Here is a 13,820-nt window from a genome sequence, read left to right on the forward strand (position 1 = left end):
TGTAATGGCTTGATTTTGGGCTGTGCTGTGCAGTGTGACTATCAGACTGCAACTTGGAATTATTTGTTATTTGGAGCCTTGAGCGGAATTCCTCCACCTGAGTTCAAATAAGCTGCTGCTGTAGATTCCAATAAGCAAGTTACCACACAGCTCGCCTCGCTCATTAGATCTCAAGGGAATAGATGATATAAATGGTTTATTTCCCATCCCAGCCATGCTCAGTCATTTTTCATACTGTCCAATCAAATAGATATCCATCTCTCCACTTACAGTACAGTGTGGGCTGCAATCCCCTTCCTTTAGGCCATTTTCTCAAGATATCACAAAGAAAATACTAAGATTTAAGAAAAGGTTACATGCAGTGAGAAAGTGGTGAATCTCTATTTGTGTCTCCCATTAGTGATATCTTACAAAACAAAGTTCAAGTGTTGAGGTATTCTGCATTAAGACAATACCACGATGAGCCACCTCCAGCTAGCTTTGATCAACGTACAATAAACTAACTCCACATTTCAAAGGAAGATGAAGACAGGAGTCCTCCCAGGATTTCTCAAGCCTAAAAGATTCCTCTCTATCTTATCCTTCTCTCCTTCATCTGTCATGTCTGTCTTTCTGTTGCAGTTTTTCCAGCAATTATTGAAGTGATTTTTTATTATATTACTCCAGGCATTTCAGATCTAACTTCTAAAGTCCATTGAGGCCTCTAATTAAAATGTGCAGATAGGGTGTTGATTATTAGACACGCCATCTTTGAATTAGCATTGTTTCCAAATCAATGTCGTCATTCATGTAGGCTTTGATCAAATAAATATACACAGACTGTTGTATTGTCAATCATTCACACATTTTCCCTCTAAACCCATATGTGGCATGTCATACAAATGTGTCATCCCGATTCATACAGAAATGTGATCAACAACCACTACAGAGAGCCTATCCATTTAATGACAGTTTACATCACTGCTTTGAATACAAGAAAGCTTTAGGCCTAAATTGAATCAGATCAAGCGTTAACCGCCCATAGCCGACACCCACATAGCTTAATGTTTTTGCAGTGTTTGAGGTGTAACTGTTTTGGAGCTGTCAAATCGGTGAACAGCTGCTCTTGATCATTGTCACAAAGCCACACCCGTCCCACTCCTGTTACAAGTTCACAATGACAAAGTGTAGGCTATATAGAAATAATGACCCTCAAATTGAAAATCATCAAACTAAACAATGAGGATTTCTATTAGCCTAATTGAAGTGTAGATTACATCTCACATTCCAGTGTTTGAACTTGTAAGCAAGTCTACATGGGATTTCTCTTAATGGCAATGTCCGCTTTAGGTATAATACCAGTAGCCGCTTGTGGACTCTAACACAGTTCCACCTCCAAAACAACCGCTATGCAGATGTTGACTAAAGCCAATCTGATTGAATAGAGCCCTTCGCCTGCTGCTTCTCCACTTCCCACCATGTAATGCTGAATCAATGCAAAGTGTGTTTTGTGTCTGGCAAATGAAAAATGCAAAGGGGTTTGATCAATTTACAAGTGAGATATGACTGAGGGCTTGTAGCTTTCCGGAGTGGGAGACATTGTGTTCTCGGTGTGCACATTTAGTCCAGATATTTAGAGAGGCTATTAAACTAAGACTTGGGCGCGGTGGATTACAAAGAAAGTTAGATAGAAATTTGAAGAAAGGGAATTTGTTTATTGCCTCTATCCAATGTCCTCCGGTATCCTAGTGGAGATTGAATAGGCCTACCACCTGGGAGCTAACAATAAGCTAGCAGGAGCACCATGGCCAGCTCCTGTTCTCTGTGTCTCACATTGAATGCAGTTCTGTCTCTCATGAATACTCAAGGTTGATGTGATTTTTGAGGGTAGTGTTTTCTAGGAAGCACCAATTATGTTCCAGCACTTCCCTGTGGAAAGTGTACTTTTTGAGGCGTTGCTAGAGTTTGATATTGTGCTACCCACTTGAGTTTTTTGTGACTTTTTGGAGGTAACTCCTAGAACACAATGGTTTGCCATGCTGACTCCGTTGTCTGCCGAGGAAAGACACTTTCACCAGTGTTAGACAGATTTCAAACAGTGTGAGCAGCAGTACACCAGTGGGGTTGTGTGGTTGCTTCCTCTGAGCCTCTGTCACCATGAAGGGGATTAGCTGCAAATTAAAAATGTGTTTAAGAGAGTGTTTAAGAGGATTTGGGCCCAGTTGATAGGCAGATGTGCTGCGATCAGAAAAACTGATGTCTTCATTCTGCTAAAGCTAGTTTACCCATGTGGGGGATTTTAGCCCGTGTTATACATGGAGAGGAGCCAGCTCAGCCCAGGCAGCTTCCCCGCTCTCCTCCCACCCAGGCAGATGTCTGGAAGGAGGCCCATATCTAGCTCCACTTCCATGTGAATTACAGTGGGAAACAGAAGATGTTCTTACTTCAGAATGTGCTACGCTCTTTTGACAGTAGGTTAGCTGATATCCACGTGGGCAAGAGTAAACATTTAATGCAGGCTTACATCCCCGGGGCCACGAATGTGTAGAATGTATGCACGCATGACTGTAAGTCGCTTTGGATAAAAGTGTGTGCTAAATGGCATATATTTAGGGGTTCACAGCGAAGCTGTGAACACACTGTTATTGTCTGAATTCTTATTAACTTTTTTTCTTAACATGGTCAAATGACTCAAGCATAGACTGGTACCTTGTTTTCTAATTTGGCACACAGAAAAGCCATGAGGCCTCGAGGCCGTGAGTAAGACCTAGAGGCCATGAGTAACTTGGTCAAAAAGAATGGCACCAATTGACCTATAACGGGCACTGTTATAAGCAGTCTCACATATACGTCGCCCTGTTTGACCTAAAGACTTGAAACTTGTGTGCATGATGAACAAATTTGCCCATAAGGTCTGTCAGGATTTCCCTCCTAGGACATTTTTGAAAACCTTTGAAAAACATATTCTAATGAAACCTATGTCCAAATACATCTGTTAACTTAGTTTGAGAAACGCTAAGGGATTGGTTAAAGCTAGAATTCTTAATTGAAACAATAACAAAGGGTCACCCCACCTTAATTTTGGTTTAAAAATGCTGTGGGGTGGGCCTGGGGAATGTAACCACTCTCAAATTCATAGACAGAGCTAGCGATGATGACCCTCCATGATTATAGTTTTAACCATCTGTTGAAGCTATACAGTGTTTGATTACATTTACTTATTTTACAAACATTGGAGTAAAACAAACTTATATTTTGGGTTCTGATGGGGAATGACAGTTGAACTAAGCTCATGTGGCATCCACAAGTTATAAGAATCAATGGTTATATATAATTCATTAAGTCCAAAAATGTATCTAAGGGTTCTAGTTTTAAGAGATGGCTGAGTTATTGACGAATCAGGAAATCTGATTTTACGTGTCTATTTACATCTTTTGTACATCCACTCCACAATGGCCTATGAACTTAAAACGTTTGGGGGTCATCAAATATATTACCATGATGAACCATGTTAAGTTTGGCATATCTTAAAAAATAAGGAAACTATTAACAATTCACTTTTTTGACTACAGTGGGGAGAACAAGTATTTGATACACTGCCGATTTTGCAGGTTTTCCTACTTTCAAAGCATGTAGAGGTCTGTCATTTTTATCATAGGTACACTTCAACTGTGAGAGACGGAATCTAAAACAAAAATCCAGAAAATCACATTGTATGATTTTTAAGTAATTAATTTGCATCCCCACTGTATGTACACTACCGTTCAAAAGTTTAGGGTCACTTAGAAATGTCCTTGTTTTTGAAAGAAAAGCAAATTTTTTGTCCATTAAAATAACATCAAATTGATCAGAAATACAGTGTAGACGTTCATGTTGTAAATGACTATTGTAGCTGGAAACGGCAGATAAAGAAAAAAAAAGGATATCTTCATAGGCATACAAAGGCCCATTATCAGCAACCATCACTCCTGTGTTCCAATGGCACATTGTGTTAGCTAATCCAAGTTTATCATTTTAAAAGGCTAAATGATCATCAGAAAACCCTTTTGCAATGTTAGCAGAGCTGAAAACTGTTGTCTTGATTAAAGAAGTAATACAACTGGCCTTCTTTAGACTAGTTGAGTATCTGGAGCATCAGCATTTGTGGGTTCGATTACAGGCTCAAAATGGCCAGAAACAAAGAACTTTCTTCTGAAACTCTTGTTCTGAGAAATGAAGGCTATTCCATGCAAGAAATTCCCAAGAAATTGAAGATCTCGTTCAACACTGTGTACTACTCCCTTCACAGAACAGCGCAAACTGGCTGTTCTGTGAAGAATAGAAAGAGGAGTAGAAAGGGAGGCCCCGGTGCACAACTGAGCAAGAGGCCAAGTACATTAGTGTTCTATTTGTATATGCATATCCTAGCTTCTGGGCCTGAGTAACAGGCAGTTTATTTTGGGCAAGCTTCTCATCCAGACGTCGAAATACTGCCCCCAAGCCATAAGTAGTTTAAACCACTGTAAATCCACTCCACAGTGGCCTAACAACTTGAAACCTGTCATCGCTATAACACTAAATGTTTCTATCTCAAAAAACAAGGAAACTTAACAACTCATTCTTTGCATATGTAATGCTAATATTCAAATTCATTTGCAATCATCTTCTCCTCATGAACCATTTGTCAGATTCTTTCCAGATTTTGGTTTACATCAGTCTAATGGTTTTGAGAAAATATTGTTGCTGCATTCAAATATGGCCGCACTGTACCTATAGATTAGCACATACGATAATGCTAAAAATACTTAAAGTTCTTCTTCTCCTGAAACATAAATCAGATTGACTCCAGATTTGGTATATAGACTCAATTAATTAGAATGATAAATTGCTGCATTAAAAGTTGGCCAACCTACACCACTAGATGGCACCATCATGCCAGGGCTATAAGAACTGAACCGATGGACATGGGGCCATGAAATTTGGGTTAACCTTATGTATATGTGCTCAGAAGCTGTGTGGATATAAAGTCACTGCAACCTTCGATGGCTGCACCAGACCAGTTGGTGGCAATATATTGGCACCAGTGGCACCATAGGATACTAGAGCAATAACTGTTGATCAAGTGGACTTTGTCTCATGCAAATAAATGTTAGATATAAATTATGCAGACGAACAATGTGAAATATCATGAAAATAACGCTAATCCATTAATCAAATTGAACCCAGAATTGATATATACTGAACAAAATATAAACACAACATGCAACAATATCAAAGATTTCACTGAGTTACAGTTCATATAAGGAAATCAGTCAACTGAAATAAAATCATTAGGCCCCAATCTATGGATTCCACATGACTGGAAATACAGATATGCATCTGTTGATCACAGATACCTTAAAAAAAATGGGCCTCAGGATCTCATCATAGTATTTTTGTGCATTCAATTTGCCATCGATAAAATGCAATTGTGTTTGTTGTCCGTCGCTAATGGCTGCCCATACCATAGTCCCACCATGGGACACTCTGTTCACAACGTTGACATCAGCAAACCACTCGCCGACACGAAGCCATACACATGGTCTGCGGTTGTGAGGTCGGTTGGATATAGTGCCAAATTCTCTAAAACGACATTGGTAGAGAAATTAACATTCAATTCTCTGGCTACAGCTCTAGTGGACATTCCTACAGTAAGCATGCCAATTGCACACTCCCTCAAAACTTGAGACATCTATGGCATTGTGGTGTTTGACAAAAATGCACATTTTAGAGTGGCGTTTTATTGTCCTCAGCACAGGTGCACCTGTGTAATGATCACGCTGTTTAATCAGCTTCTTGATATGCCACACCTGTTAGGTGGATGGATTGTCTTGGTGATGGACAAATGCTCACTAACAGGGATGTAACCAAATTTGTGCACAAAATTTGAAAGAATAGTTTTGTGCATATGGAACATTTCTGGGATCTTTTATTTCAGCTCATGGAACATGGGACCAACACTTTACATGTTGCGTTTATATTTTTGTTCAGTATATAAACTCAATACATGAAGTGATGACTTTAAGAATGATTACCTGCTGCATTCAAACCAACCTAGAGCACTAGACTAAACTTCACTTGTGTCATGCTTGTGGTATTGAGATAAACATTGTAAAGCTTTCACTGATTGCACATAAATTAAGATAGTTCATACATGACAGAGTGCTTGCTTTGTTATCCAACTGATCTTGTGTTCTTTCTGTTATCCTGTGAACCCCGTCCATTGCTGCTTGCAGCTGTATTATTACATTATATTTTTATGACAGGCTATGTAAACTGTATTATTATTGCACTGCATATTTACACTGTGTGTAAACTATCTGAGCGTTGGTTTAGTAAGCACTCCATCACAGATTGAGTGTGGTTTTATGCTGGAGAGAGATACACCCAAGTCCTCTTTAGTTTGCCAGCCCTTCAGCAAGGCTGAACTAATCAGTTATGACATTGCGTATCAGAACTACTTTTGAAACTATACCAAAGCTGTCTGTTATAGTTCAAAGCTATATCTTAACTGAAAAACAAAAACAATAGTATTGCTTCTTTAATAGAAACAAGGGAGCTGTTTTGGCAGTAATGCCTTCTTTAGTTTACATGCAGAGTGGTAATATTAATAACAACACTTTTTATTACAAACATTGAATAATAACTAACTAAATAGCAAGCCAGGTGAGCACAATGAGATTCATCAAAATAGAAATGTTTTATCTAGTAAATGAGGATTTATGATTTAAATGCCTCATAGTTGCTTAGAAACACAAGTCTTTATGGATTGTGTTCCTAAAAGAGTGTTGTATTTGCAGAAGGCCTATAGCACGGAAAGACAATTTCTTTATGCACACTATTACTAGGGTTAACTCAACATTCTATTTGAGACTATTACAATCACAGTGTATTATCACTGTAAATCAAAGAGCAAAACAGCGATGATATTGTCTTCAGAGAGGACTGGGTTATCTTTTTCATAGCCAACTGCTTTTTCTCCATACAGCTGTGTTCACAGAAGTTCCCCATGACATCACAGCACAGAGTGGTCAGGACGTGGAGATGGCGTGCTCTTTCCGGGGGGCAGGCCCCTCCTACTCCCTGGAGATCCAGTGGTGGTACATCAGAAACCACAGAGACTGGACAGAGAAACAGCCCTGGACCACCAATCAGGTAGCTAGAATGCTATTTGGTATTTTATTAGGATCCCCATTAGCTGTTGCAAAAGCAGCAGCTACTCTTCCTGGGGTCCACACAAAACATGAAACAAGACATAATATAGAACATTAATAGACAAGAACAGTTCAAGGATGGAAATAAATCAATAAATCCATTTTTTTTAAAGGCACACGTAGCCTACATATCAATACATACACACAAACTATCTAGGTCAAATAGGGGAGAGGCGTTGTGAGGTGTTGCTTTTCTGTTTTTTGAAACCAGATTTGCTGTTTTTTTTTAGCAACATGAGATGGAATGGAGTTCAATGCAATAATGTCTCTATATAATACTGTACGCTTTCTTGATTTTGTTCTGGATTTGGGGACTGTGAAATGACCCCTGGTGGCATGTCTGGTGGGGTAAGTGTGTGTGTCGGAGCTGTGTGTAAGTTGACAATGCATACAATTTGGGATTTTCAACACATTAAGAGACTGCTCGTTCTCTGTCACTGCTTAGAGAATGTTGCTGAGGAGGTGTTCTGTGATCAGTGATCACAGGGATGCGGCAGAGCATGGATAGTTGTGGAACAGTCTTCCTATTCTCCCTCATTGCAAATCACAATGTAAATAGCAAATAGCAGTAAGTAGTGGACACAAATATGCACACAAACTCCTTTACTCAGTCCCAATCTTTAGTGTGCCATCGTGCACAGCTATACAGGTCAGAATCAGGACCAACTAATAAAGTACACAGAGCTAAACTGAGTGAGGTGAGCAGCAGGTAACAAACCACACATGAATCACTGCAGTAGGCAGAAATAGCAGCAGGTTCCCCAGGTGCCCCGGAGGCACAAGAACAGAAGAGGAGGCTGAGGAAATATTTCATCAGGAGGACTACCTGAGCTGGGCAAAGCAGAGCAGGTTTTCCATAAAGACGTAAAGTTTTCCAGGCCTCCTGCTGTCTTTCGACACTTTTTAATTGGAAAAGGAAGAAATGTAAAGAAACTTCCTCTCACCTCACTCAGATTCATTATTCATGACGTGCCCCTGGAGGACTGGCTGTGCTACACCATGCCTCCCTTGCTGGAGCGTGGGCCAGGTGGTGCTACTGGCCTAGAATAGTGTACCGTCTGTGTTGTAATGTAGTCAGGCCTACACTCTTTTCCTGGATGAACCATGTCTACAGTATAATATATTGGTTCCTCTCAAGTTGAAATGTATTGCGTACTTTTTTTGGTTTCGAATTCATATTATAAATGTGAGTTATACTAAGAATGTGGAGATGAGTACCTTGGGGGGAAACACAGGTTCATCTTCTAGATCTATTGCTCTGAATAGAGTGGTGATTCTCCGCATACAGTATGCAGACTATGCACAGTGGAACACTGGGTTTATGTAATTTTGAGTCCAGCTGTACCTTTTTGATGCAATTACCTGTAAAGTAGGCATTATTAGGCCCATTATCTATGTTCTGCTCTGATCAAATTACCTGGAAGTGGACTCATTGATGTGAGGAATTTTTACGCAATAGAGAAAATGTTATAAAAGTATGTCTAATGTTTCTCATTCTTTGAAATATTTTCCTACAGGTTGTACCCCAGGATGAGATGTCAAAGGATGCTACCAAAATAAGTGTGAGTCTTTACTGCATTATATGTTATATCTCCTACCTGTCTGGCGTCTATTTTACGCCTTTGTTTGTCTTGTTGGTCATTTAGTGTCCAATAGAGGCCTCATTACAAAAGTTATACAATAAGTGGTAGGGTTAGGGGAAAAACAAATATATATATGTGTATTTACATATATATATATGTATTTAAAAAAAAATATATATATATACAGTTGAAGTCAGAAGTTTACATACACCTTAGCCAAATACATTTAAACTCTATTTTTCACAATTCCTGACATTTAATCCAAGTAAATATTCCCTGTTTTAGGTCAGTTAGGATCACCACTTTATTTTAAGAATGTGAAATGTCAGAATAATAGTAGAGAGAATGATTTATTTCAGATTGTATTTCTTTCATCACATTCCCAGTGGGTCAGAAGTTTACATACACTCAATTAGTATTTGGTTGCATTGCTTTTAAATTGTTTAACTTGGGTCAAACATTTCGGGTAGCCTTCCACAAGCTTCCCACAATAAGTTGGGTGAATTTTGGCCCATTCCTCCTGACAGAGCTGGTGCAACTGAGTCAGGTTTGTAGGCCTCCTTGCTCGCACACACTTTTCCAGTTCTGCACACACATTTTCTATAGGATTGAGGTATGGGCTTCGTGATGGCCACTCCAATACCTTGATTTTGTTGTCCTTAAGCCATTTTGCCACAACTTTGGAAGTATGCTTGGGGTCATTGTCCATTTGGAAGACCCATTTGCGACCAAGCTTTAACTTCCTGACTGATGTCTTGAGATGTTGCTTCAATATATCCACAGAATTCTCCTCCCTCATGATGCCATCTCTTTTGTGAGGTACACCAGTCCCTCCTGCAGCAAAGCACCCCCACAACATGATGCTGCCACCCCCGTGCTTCACGGTTGGGATGGTGTTCTTCGGCTTGCAAGTTTCCCCCTTTTTCCTCCAAAAATAACGATGGTCATTATGGCCAAACAGTTCTATTTTTGTTTCATCAGACGAGAGGACATTTCTCCAAAAAGTACGATCTTTGTCCCCATCTGCAGTTGCAAACTGTAGTCTGGCTTTTTTATGGCGGTTTTGGAGCAGTGGCTTCTTCCTTGCTGAGCACCTTTCAGGTTATGTCGATATAGGACTCGTTTTACTGTGGATATAGATACTTTTGTACCTGTTTCCTCCAGCATCTTCACATGGTCCTTTGCTGTTGTTCTGGGATTGATTTGCACTTTTCGCACCAAAGTACATTCATCTCTAGGAGACAGAAGGCGTCTCCTTCCTGAGCGGTATGACGGCTGTGTGGTCCCATGGTGTTTATACTTGCGTACTATTGTTTGTACAGATGAACGTAATACCTTCAGGCGTTTGGAAATTGCTCCCAAGGATGAACCAGACTTGTGGAGGTATACCATTTTTTTCTGAGGTCTTGGCTGATTTCTTTTGATTTTCCCATGATGTCAAGCAAAGAGGCACTGAGTTTGAAGGTAGGCCTTGAAATACATCCACAGGTACACCTCCAATTGATTCAAATGATGTAAATTAGCCTATCAGAAGCTTCTAAAGCCATAACATCATTTTCTGGAATTTTTCAAGCTGTTTAAATGCACAGTCAACTTAGTGTATGTAAACTTCTGACCCACTGGAATTGTGATACAGTGAATTATAAGTGAAATAATCTGTCTGTAAACAATTGTTGGAAAAATGACTTTTGTCATGCACAAAATAGATGTCCTAACTGACATGCCAAAACTATAGTTTGTTAACAAGAAATGTGTGGTTTGATTGTCAGTACACTTGCTTCTGCTACAGTTGTGTGTTTCAGATCTATAGGAAAACAGAGGCTACAGTACAGTACGATGGTGCAAGGTCTTCTTTTCTTCTCTCAGTAAAGCATGAATGCGCCAAACTTTACAACTGCTGTCTTTACAACACTGTCTTTACAACTGCTGTCTTTACAACACTGTCTTTACAACTGCTGTCTTTACAACTGCTGTCTTTACAACTGCTGTCTTTACAACACTGTCTTTACAACACTGTCTTTACAACACTGTCTTTACAACTGCTGTCTTTACAACACTGTCTTTACAACACTGTCTTTACAACTGCTGTCTTTACAACTGCTGTCTTTACAACACTGTCTTTACAACACTGTCTTTACAACTGCTGTCTTTACAACACTGTCTTTACAACTGCTGTCTGTACAACACTGTCTTTACAACACTGTCTTTACAACACTGTCTTTACAACTGCTGTCTTTACAACACTGTCTTTACAACACTGTCTTTACAACACTGTCTTTACAACTGCTGTCTTTACAACTGCTGTCTTTACAACACTGTCTTTACAACACTGTCTTTACAACTGCTGTCTTTACAACACTGTCTTTACAACACTGTCTTTACAACTGCTGTCTTTACAACACTGTCTTTACAACTGCTGTCTTTACAACTGCTGTCTTTACAACACTGTCTTTACAACTGCTGTCTTTACAACACTGTCTTTACAACTGCTGTCTTTACAACACTGTCTTTACAACTGCTGTCTTTACAACACTGTCTTTACAACTGCTGTCTTTACAACACTGTCTTTACAACTGCTGTCTTTACAACTGCTGTCTTTACAACACTGTCTTTACAACACTGTCTTTACAACTGCTGTCTTTACAACACTGTCTTTACAACACTGTCTTTACAACTGCTGTCTTTACAACTGCTGTCTTTACAACACTGTCTTTACAACTGCTGTCTTTACAACTGCTGTCTTTACAACACTGTCTTTACAACACTGTCTTTACAACTGCTGTCTTTACAACACTGTCTTTACAACTGCTGTCTTTACAACACTGTCTTTACAACTGCTGTCTTTACAACACTGTCTTTACAACTGCTGTCTTTACAACACTGTCTTTACAACTGCTGTCTTTACAACACTGTCTTTACAACTGCTGTCTTTACAACTGCTGTCTTTACAACACTGTCTTTACAACACTGTCTTTACAACACTGTCTTTACAACTGCTGTCTTTACAACTGCTGTCTTTACAACACTGTCTTTACAACTGCTGTCTTTACAACACTGTCTTTACAACTGCTGTCTTTACAAGTGCGATCTGCTGTCTTAATTTTAAAAAAGAGACTGGGTGCTCCCTGCTGAAGAATGATTAGAGAGTCAACGGAACTTTTGATAGCTCATCTGGCGTGGTGTAGTTCCTTGTTACCACTAGGCTGACTGAGGGTAATGATTTGTTAACAGCTAGTTCTGTGCTCGAACAGCAGCTATTCATCTTGCTGTGTGTGGAGGAGTATAAACCAGGTTCTCCCTCTACTCCATCGTCTCCAGGAAAAGATTAAGCCTATCTCTGATCTGATGTTTCCTCCCTGGTTCATTTCCCTATTGGCTGGCTAGCTGCTGCTGACTAACCATAATGAAACCACCAGCTGTGGTGTGGAGGAGGATGCCACTGGACCATCGCTCAGCTGGTAAAACGGTGTCGTGAGTTCCAGCCCAGAGTCATCGGTTCCAGCAGACATGGATGCATACCAGCCTTTCATGTTTCCCCACAAGTATAGCTAATGGCATCAACCAGACTGAAAACACCAATCAGCTTTCCGGCACCTTGTATATGGCCTTAGAGTTGAAGTATTTTCATATTCTATTGATGCTGAGATTATACTAAACCATGCAGGCCTAAAGTGGTTTGCGAAATTATTCACCCCCTTGGCATTTTTCCTATTTTGTTGCCTTACAACCTGGAATTAAAATGAATTTTTTTTGGGGGGGGTTGTATCAATTGATTTACACAACATGCCTACCACTTTGAAGATGCGAAATATTTTTTGTTGTTGAAACAAACAAGAAATAAGACAAAAAAACTGAAAACTTGAGCGTGCATTACTATTCACCCCCCCCTCCCCCCCCCCCCAATGTCAATACTTTGTAGAGCCACCTTTTGCAGCAATTACAGCTGCAAGTATCTTGGGGTATGTCTCTATAAGCTTGGCACATCTAGCCACTGGGATTTTTGCCCATTCTTCAAGGCAAAACTGCTCCAGCTCAAGTTGGATGGGTTCCGCTGGTGTACAGAAATCTTTAAGTCATACCACAGATTCTCAATTGGATTGAGGTCTGGGCTTTGACTAGGCCATTCCAAGACATTTAAATGTTTCCCCTTAAACCACTCAAGTGTTGCTTTAGCAGTATAATTAGGGTCATTGTCCTGCTGGAAGGTGAATCTCCGTCCCAGTCTCAAATCTCTGGAAGACTGAAACAGGTTTCCCTCAAGAATTTCCCTGCCATCCATCATTCCTTCAATTCTGACCAGTTTCCCAGTCCCTGCTGATGAAAAATGGTGTTCTCGGGGTGATGAGAGATGTTAGGTTTGCTCCAGACATAGCGTTTTTCTTGATGGCCAAAAAGCAAAATGTTTGTCTAATCTGACCAGAGTACCTTCTTCATATGTTTGGGGAGTCTCCCACGTGCCTTTTGGCGAACAACAAACGTGTTTGCTTATTTCTTTCTTTAAGCAATGGCTTTTTTCTGGCCACTCTTCCGTAAAGCCGAGCTCTGTGGAGTGTGCAGCTTAAAGTGGTCCTATAGACAGATACTCCAATCTCCGTTGTGGAGCTTTGCAGCTCCTTCAGGGTTATCTTTGGTCTCTGTTGCCTCTCTGATTAATGCCCTCCTTGCCTGGTCCATGAGTTTTGGTGGGTGGCCCTCTCTTGGCAGGTTTGTTGTGGTGCCATATTCTTTCCATTTTTTAATAATGGATTTTATTGTGCTCCGTGGGATGTTCAAAGTTTTGGATATTTTTTTATAACCCAACCCTGATCTGTACTCCACAACTTTGTCCCTGACCTGTTTGGAGAGCTCCTTGGTCTTCATGGTGCGGCTTGCTTGGTGGTGCCCCTTGCTTAGTGGTGTTGCAGACTCTGGGGCCTTTCGGAACAGGTGTATATATACTGAGATCATGTGACACTTAGATTGCATACAGGTGGACTTTATTTAACTAATTATGTGACTTCTGAAGGTAATTGGTTGCACCAGAACT

At 40.1% G+C, this 13,820-nt stretch overlaps 1 protein-coding gene across 1 annotated transcript in view; it reads left to right on the forward strand.

The window, feature by feature from the left end:
• The window catches only part of LOC139557424 (V-set and transmembrane domain-containing protein 2-like protein), a 36,166-nt gene that overhangs the window by 18,979 nt on the left and 3,367 nt on the right, over nucleotides 1-13,820 (forward strand). The window contains exons 2-3 of the mRNA XM_071372216.1: nucleotides 6,986-7,152; nucleotides 8,729-8,773. Coding sequence (XP_071228317.1) covers nucleotides 6,986-7,152; nucleotides 8,729-8,773 — 212 coding nt within the window. The remainder of the gene's footprint in view (nucleotides 1-6,985; nucleotides 7,153-8,728; nucleotides 8,774-13,820) is intronic.

The sequence above is a fragment of the Salvelinus alpinus genome, chromosome 28 (genome assembly GCF_045679555.1).
Source record: "Salvelinus alpinus chromosome 28, SLU_Salpinus.1, whole genome shotgun sequence".
NCBI classification, from domain to species: Eukaryota; Metazoa; Chordata; class Actinopteri; order Salmoniformes; family Salmonidae; genus Salvelinus; species Salvelinus alpinus.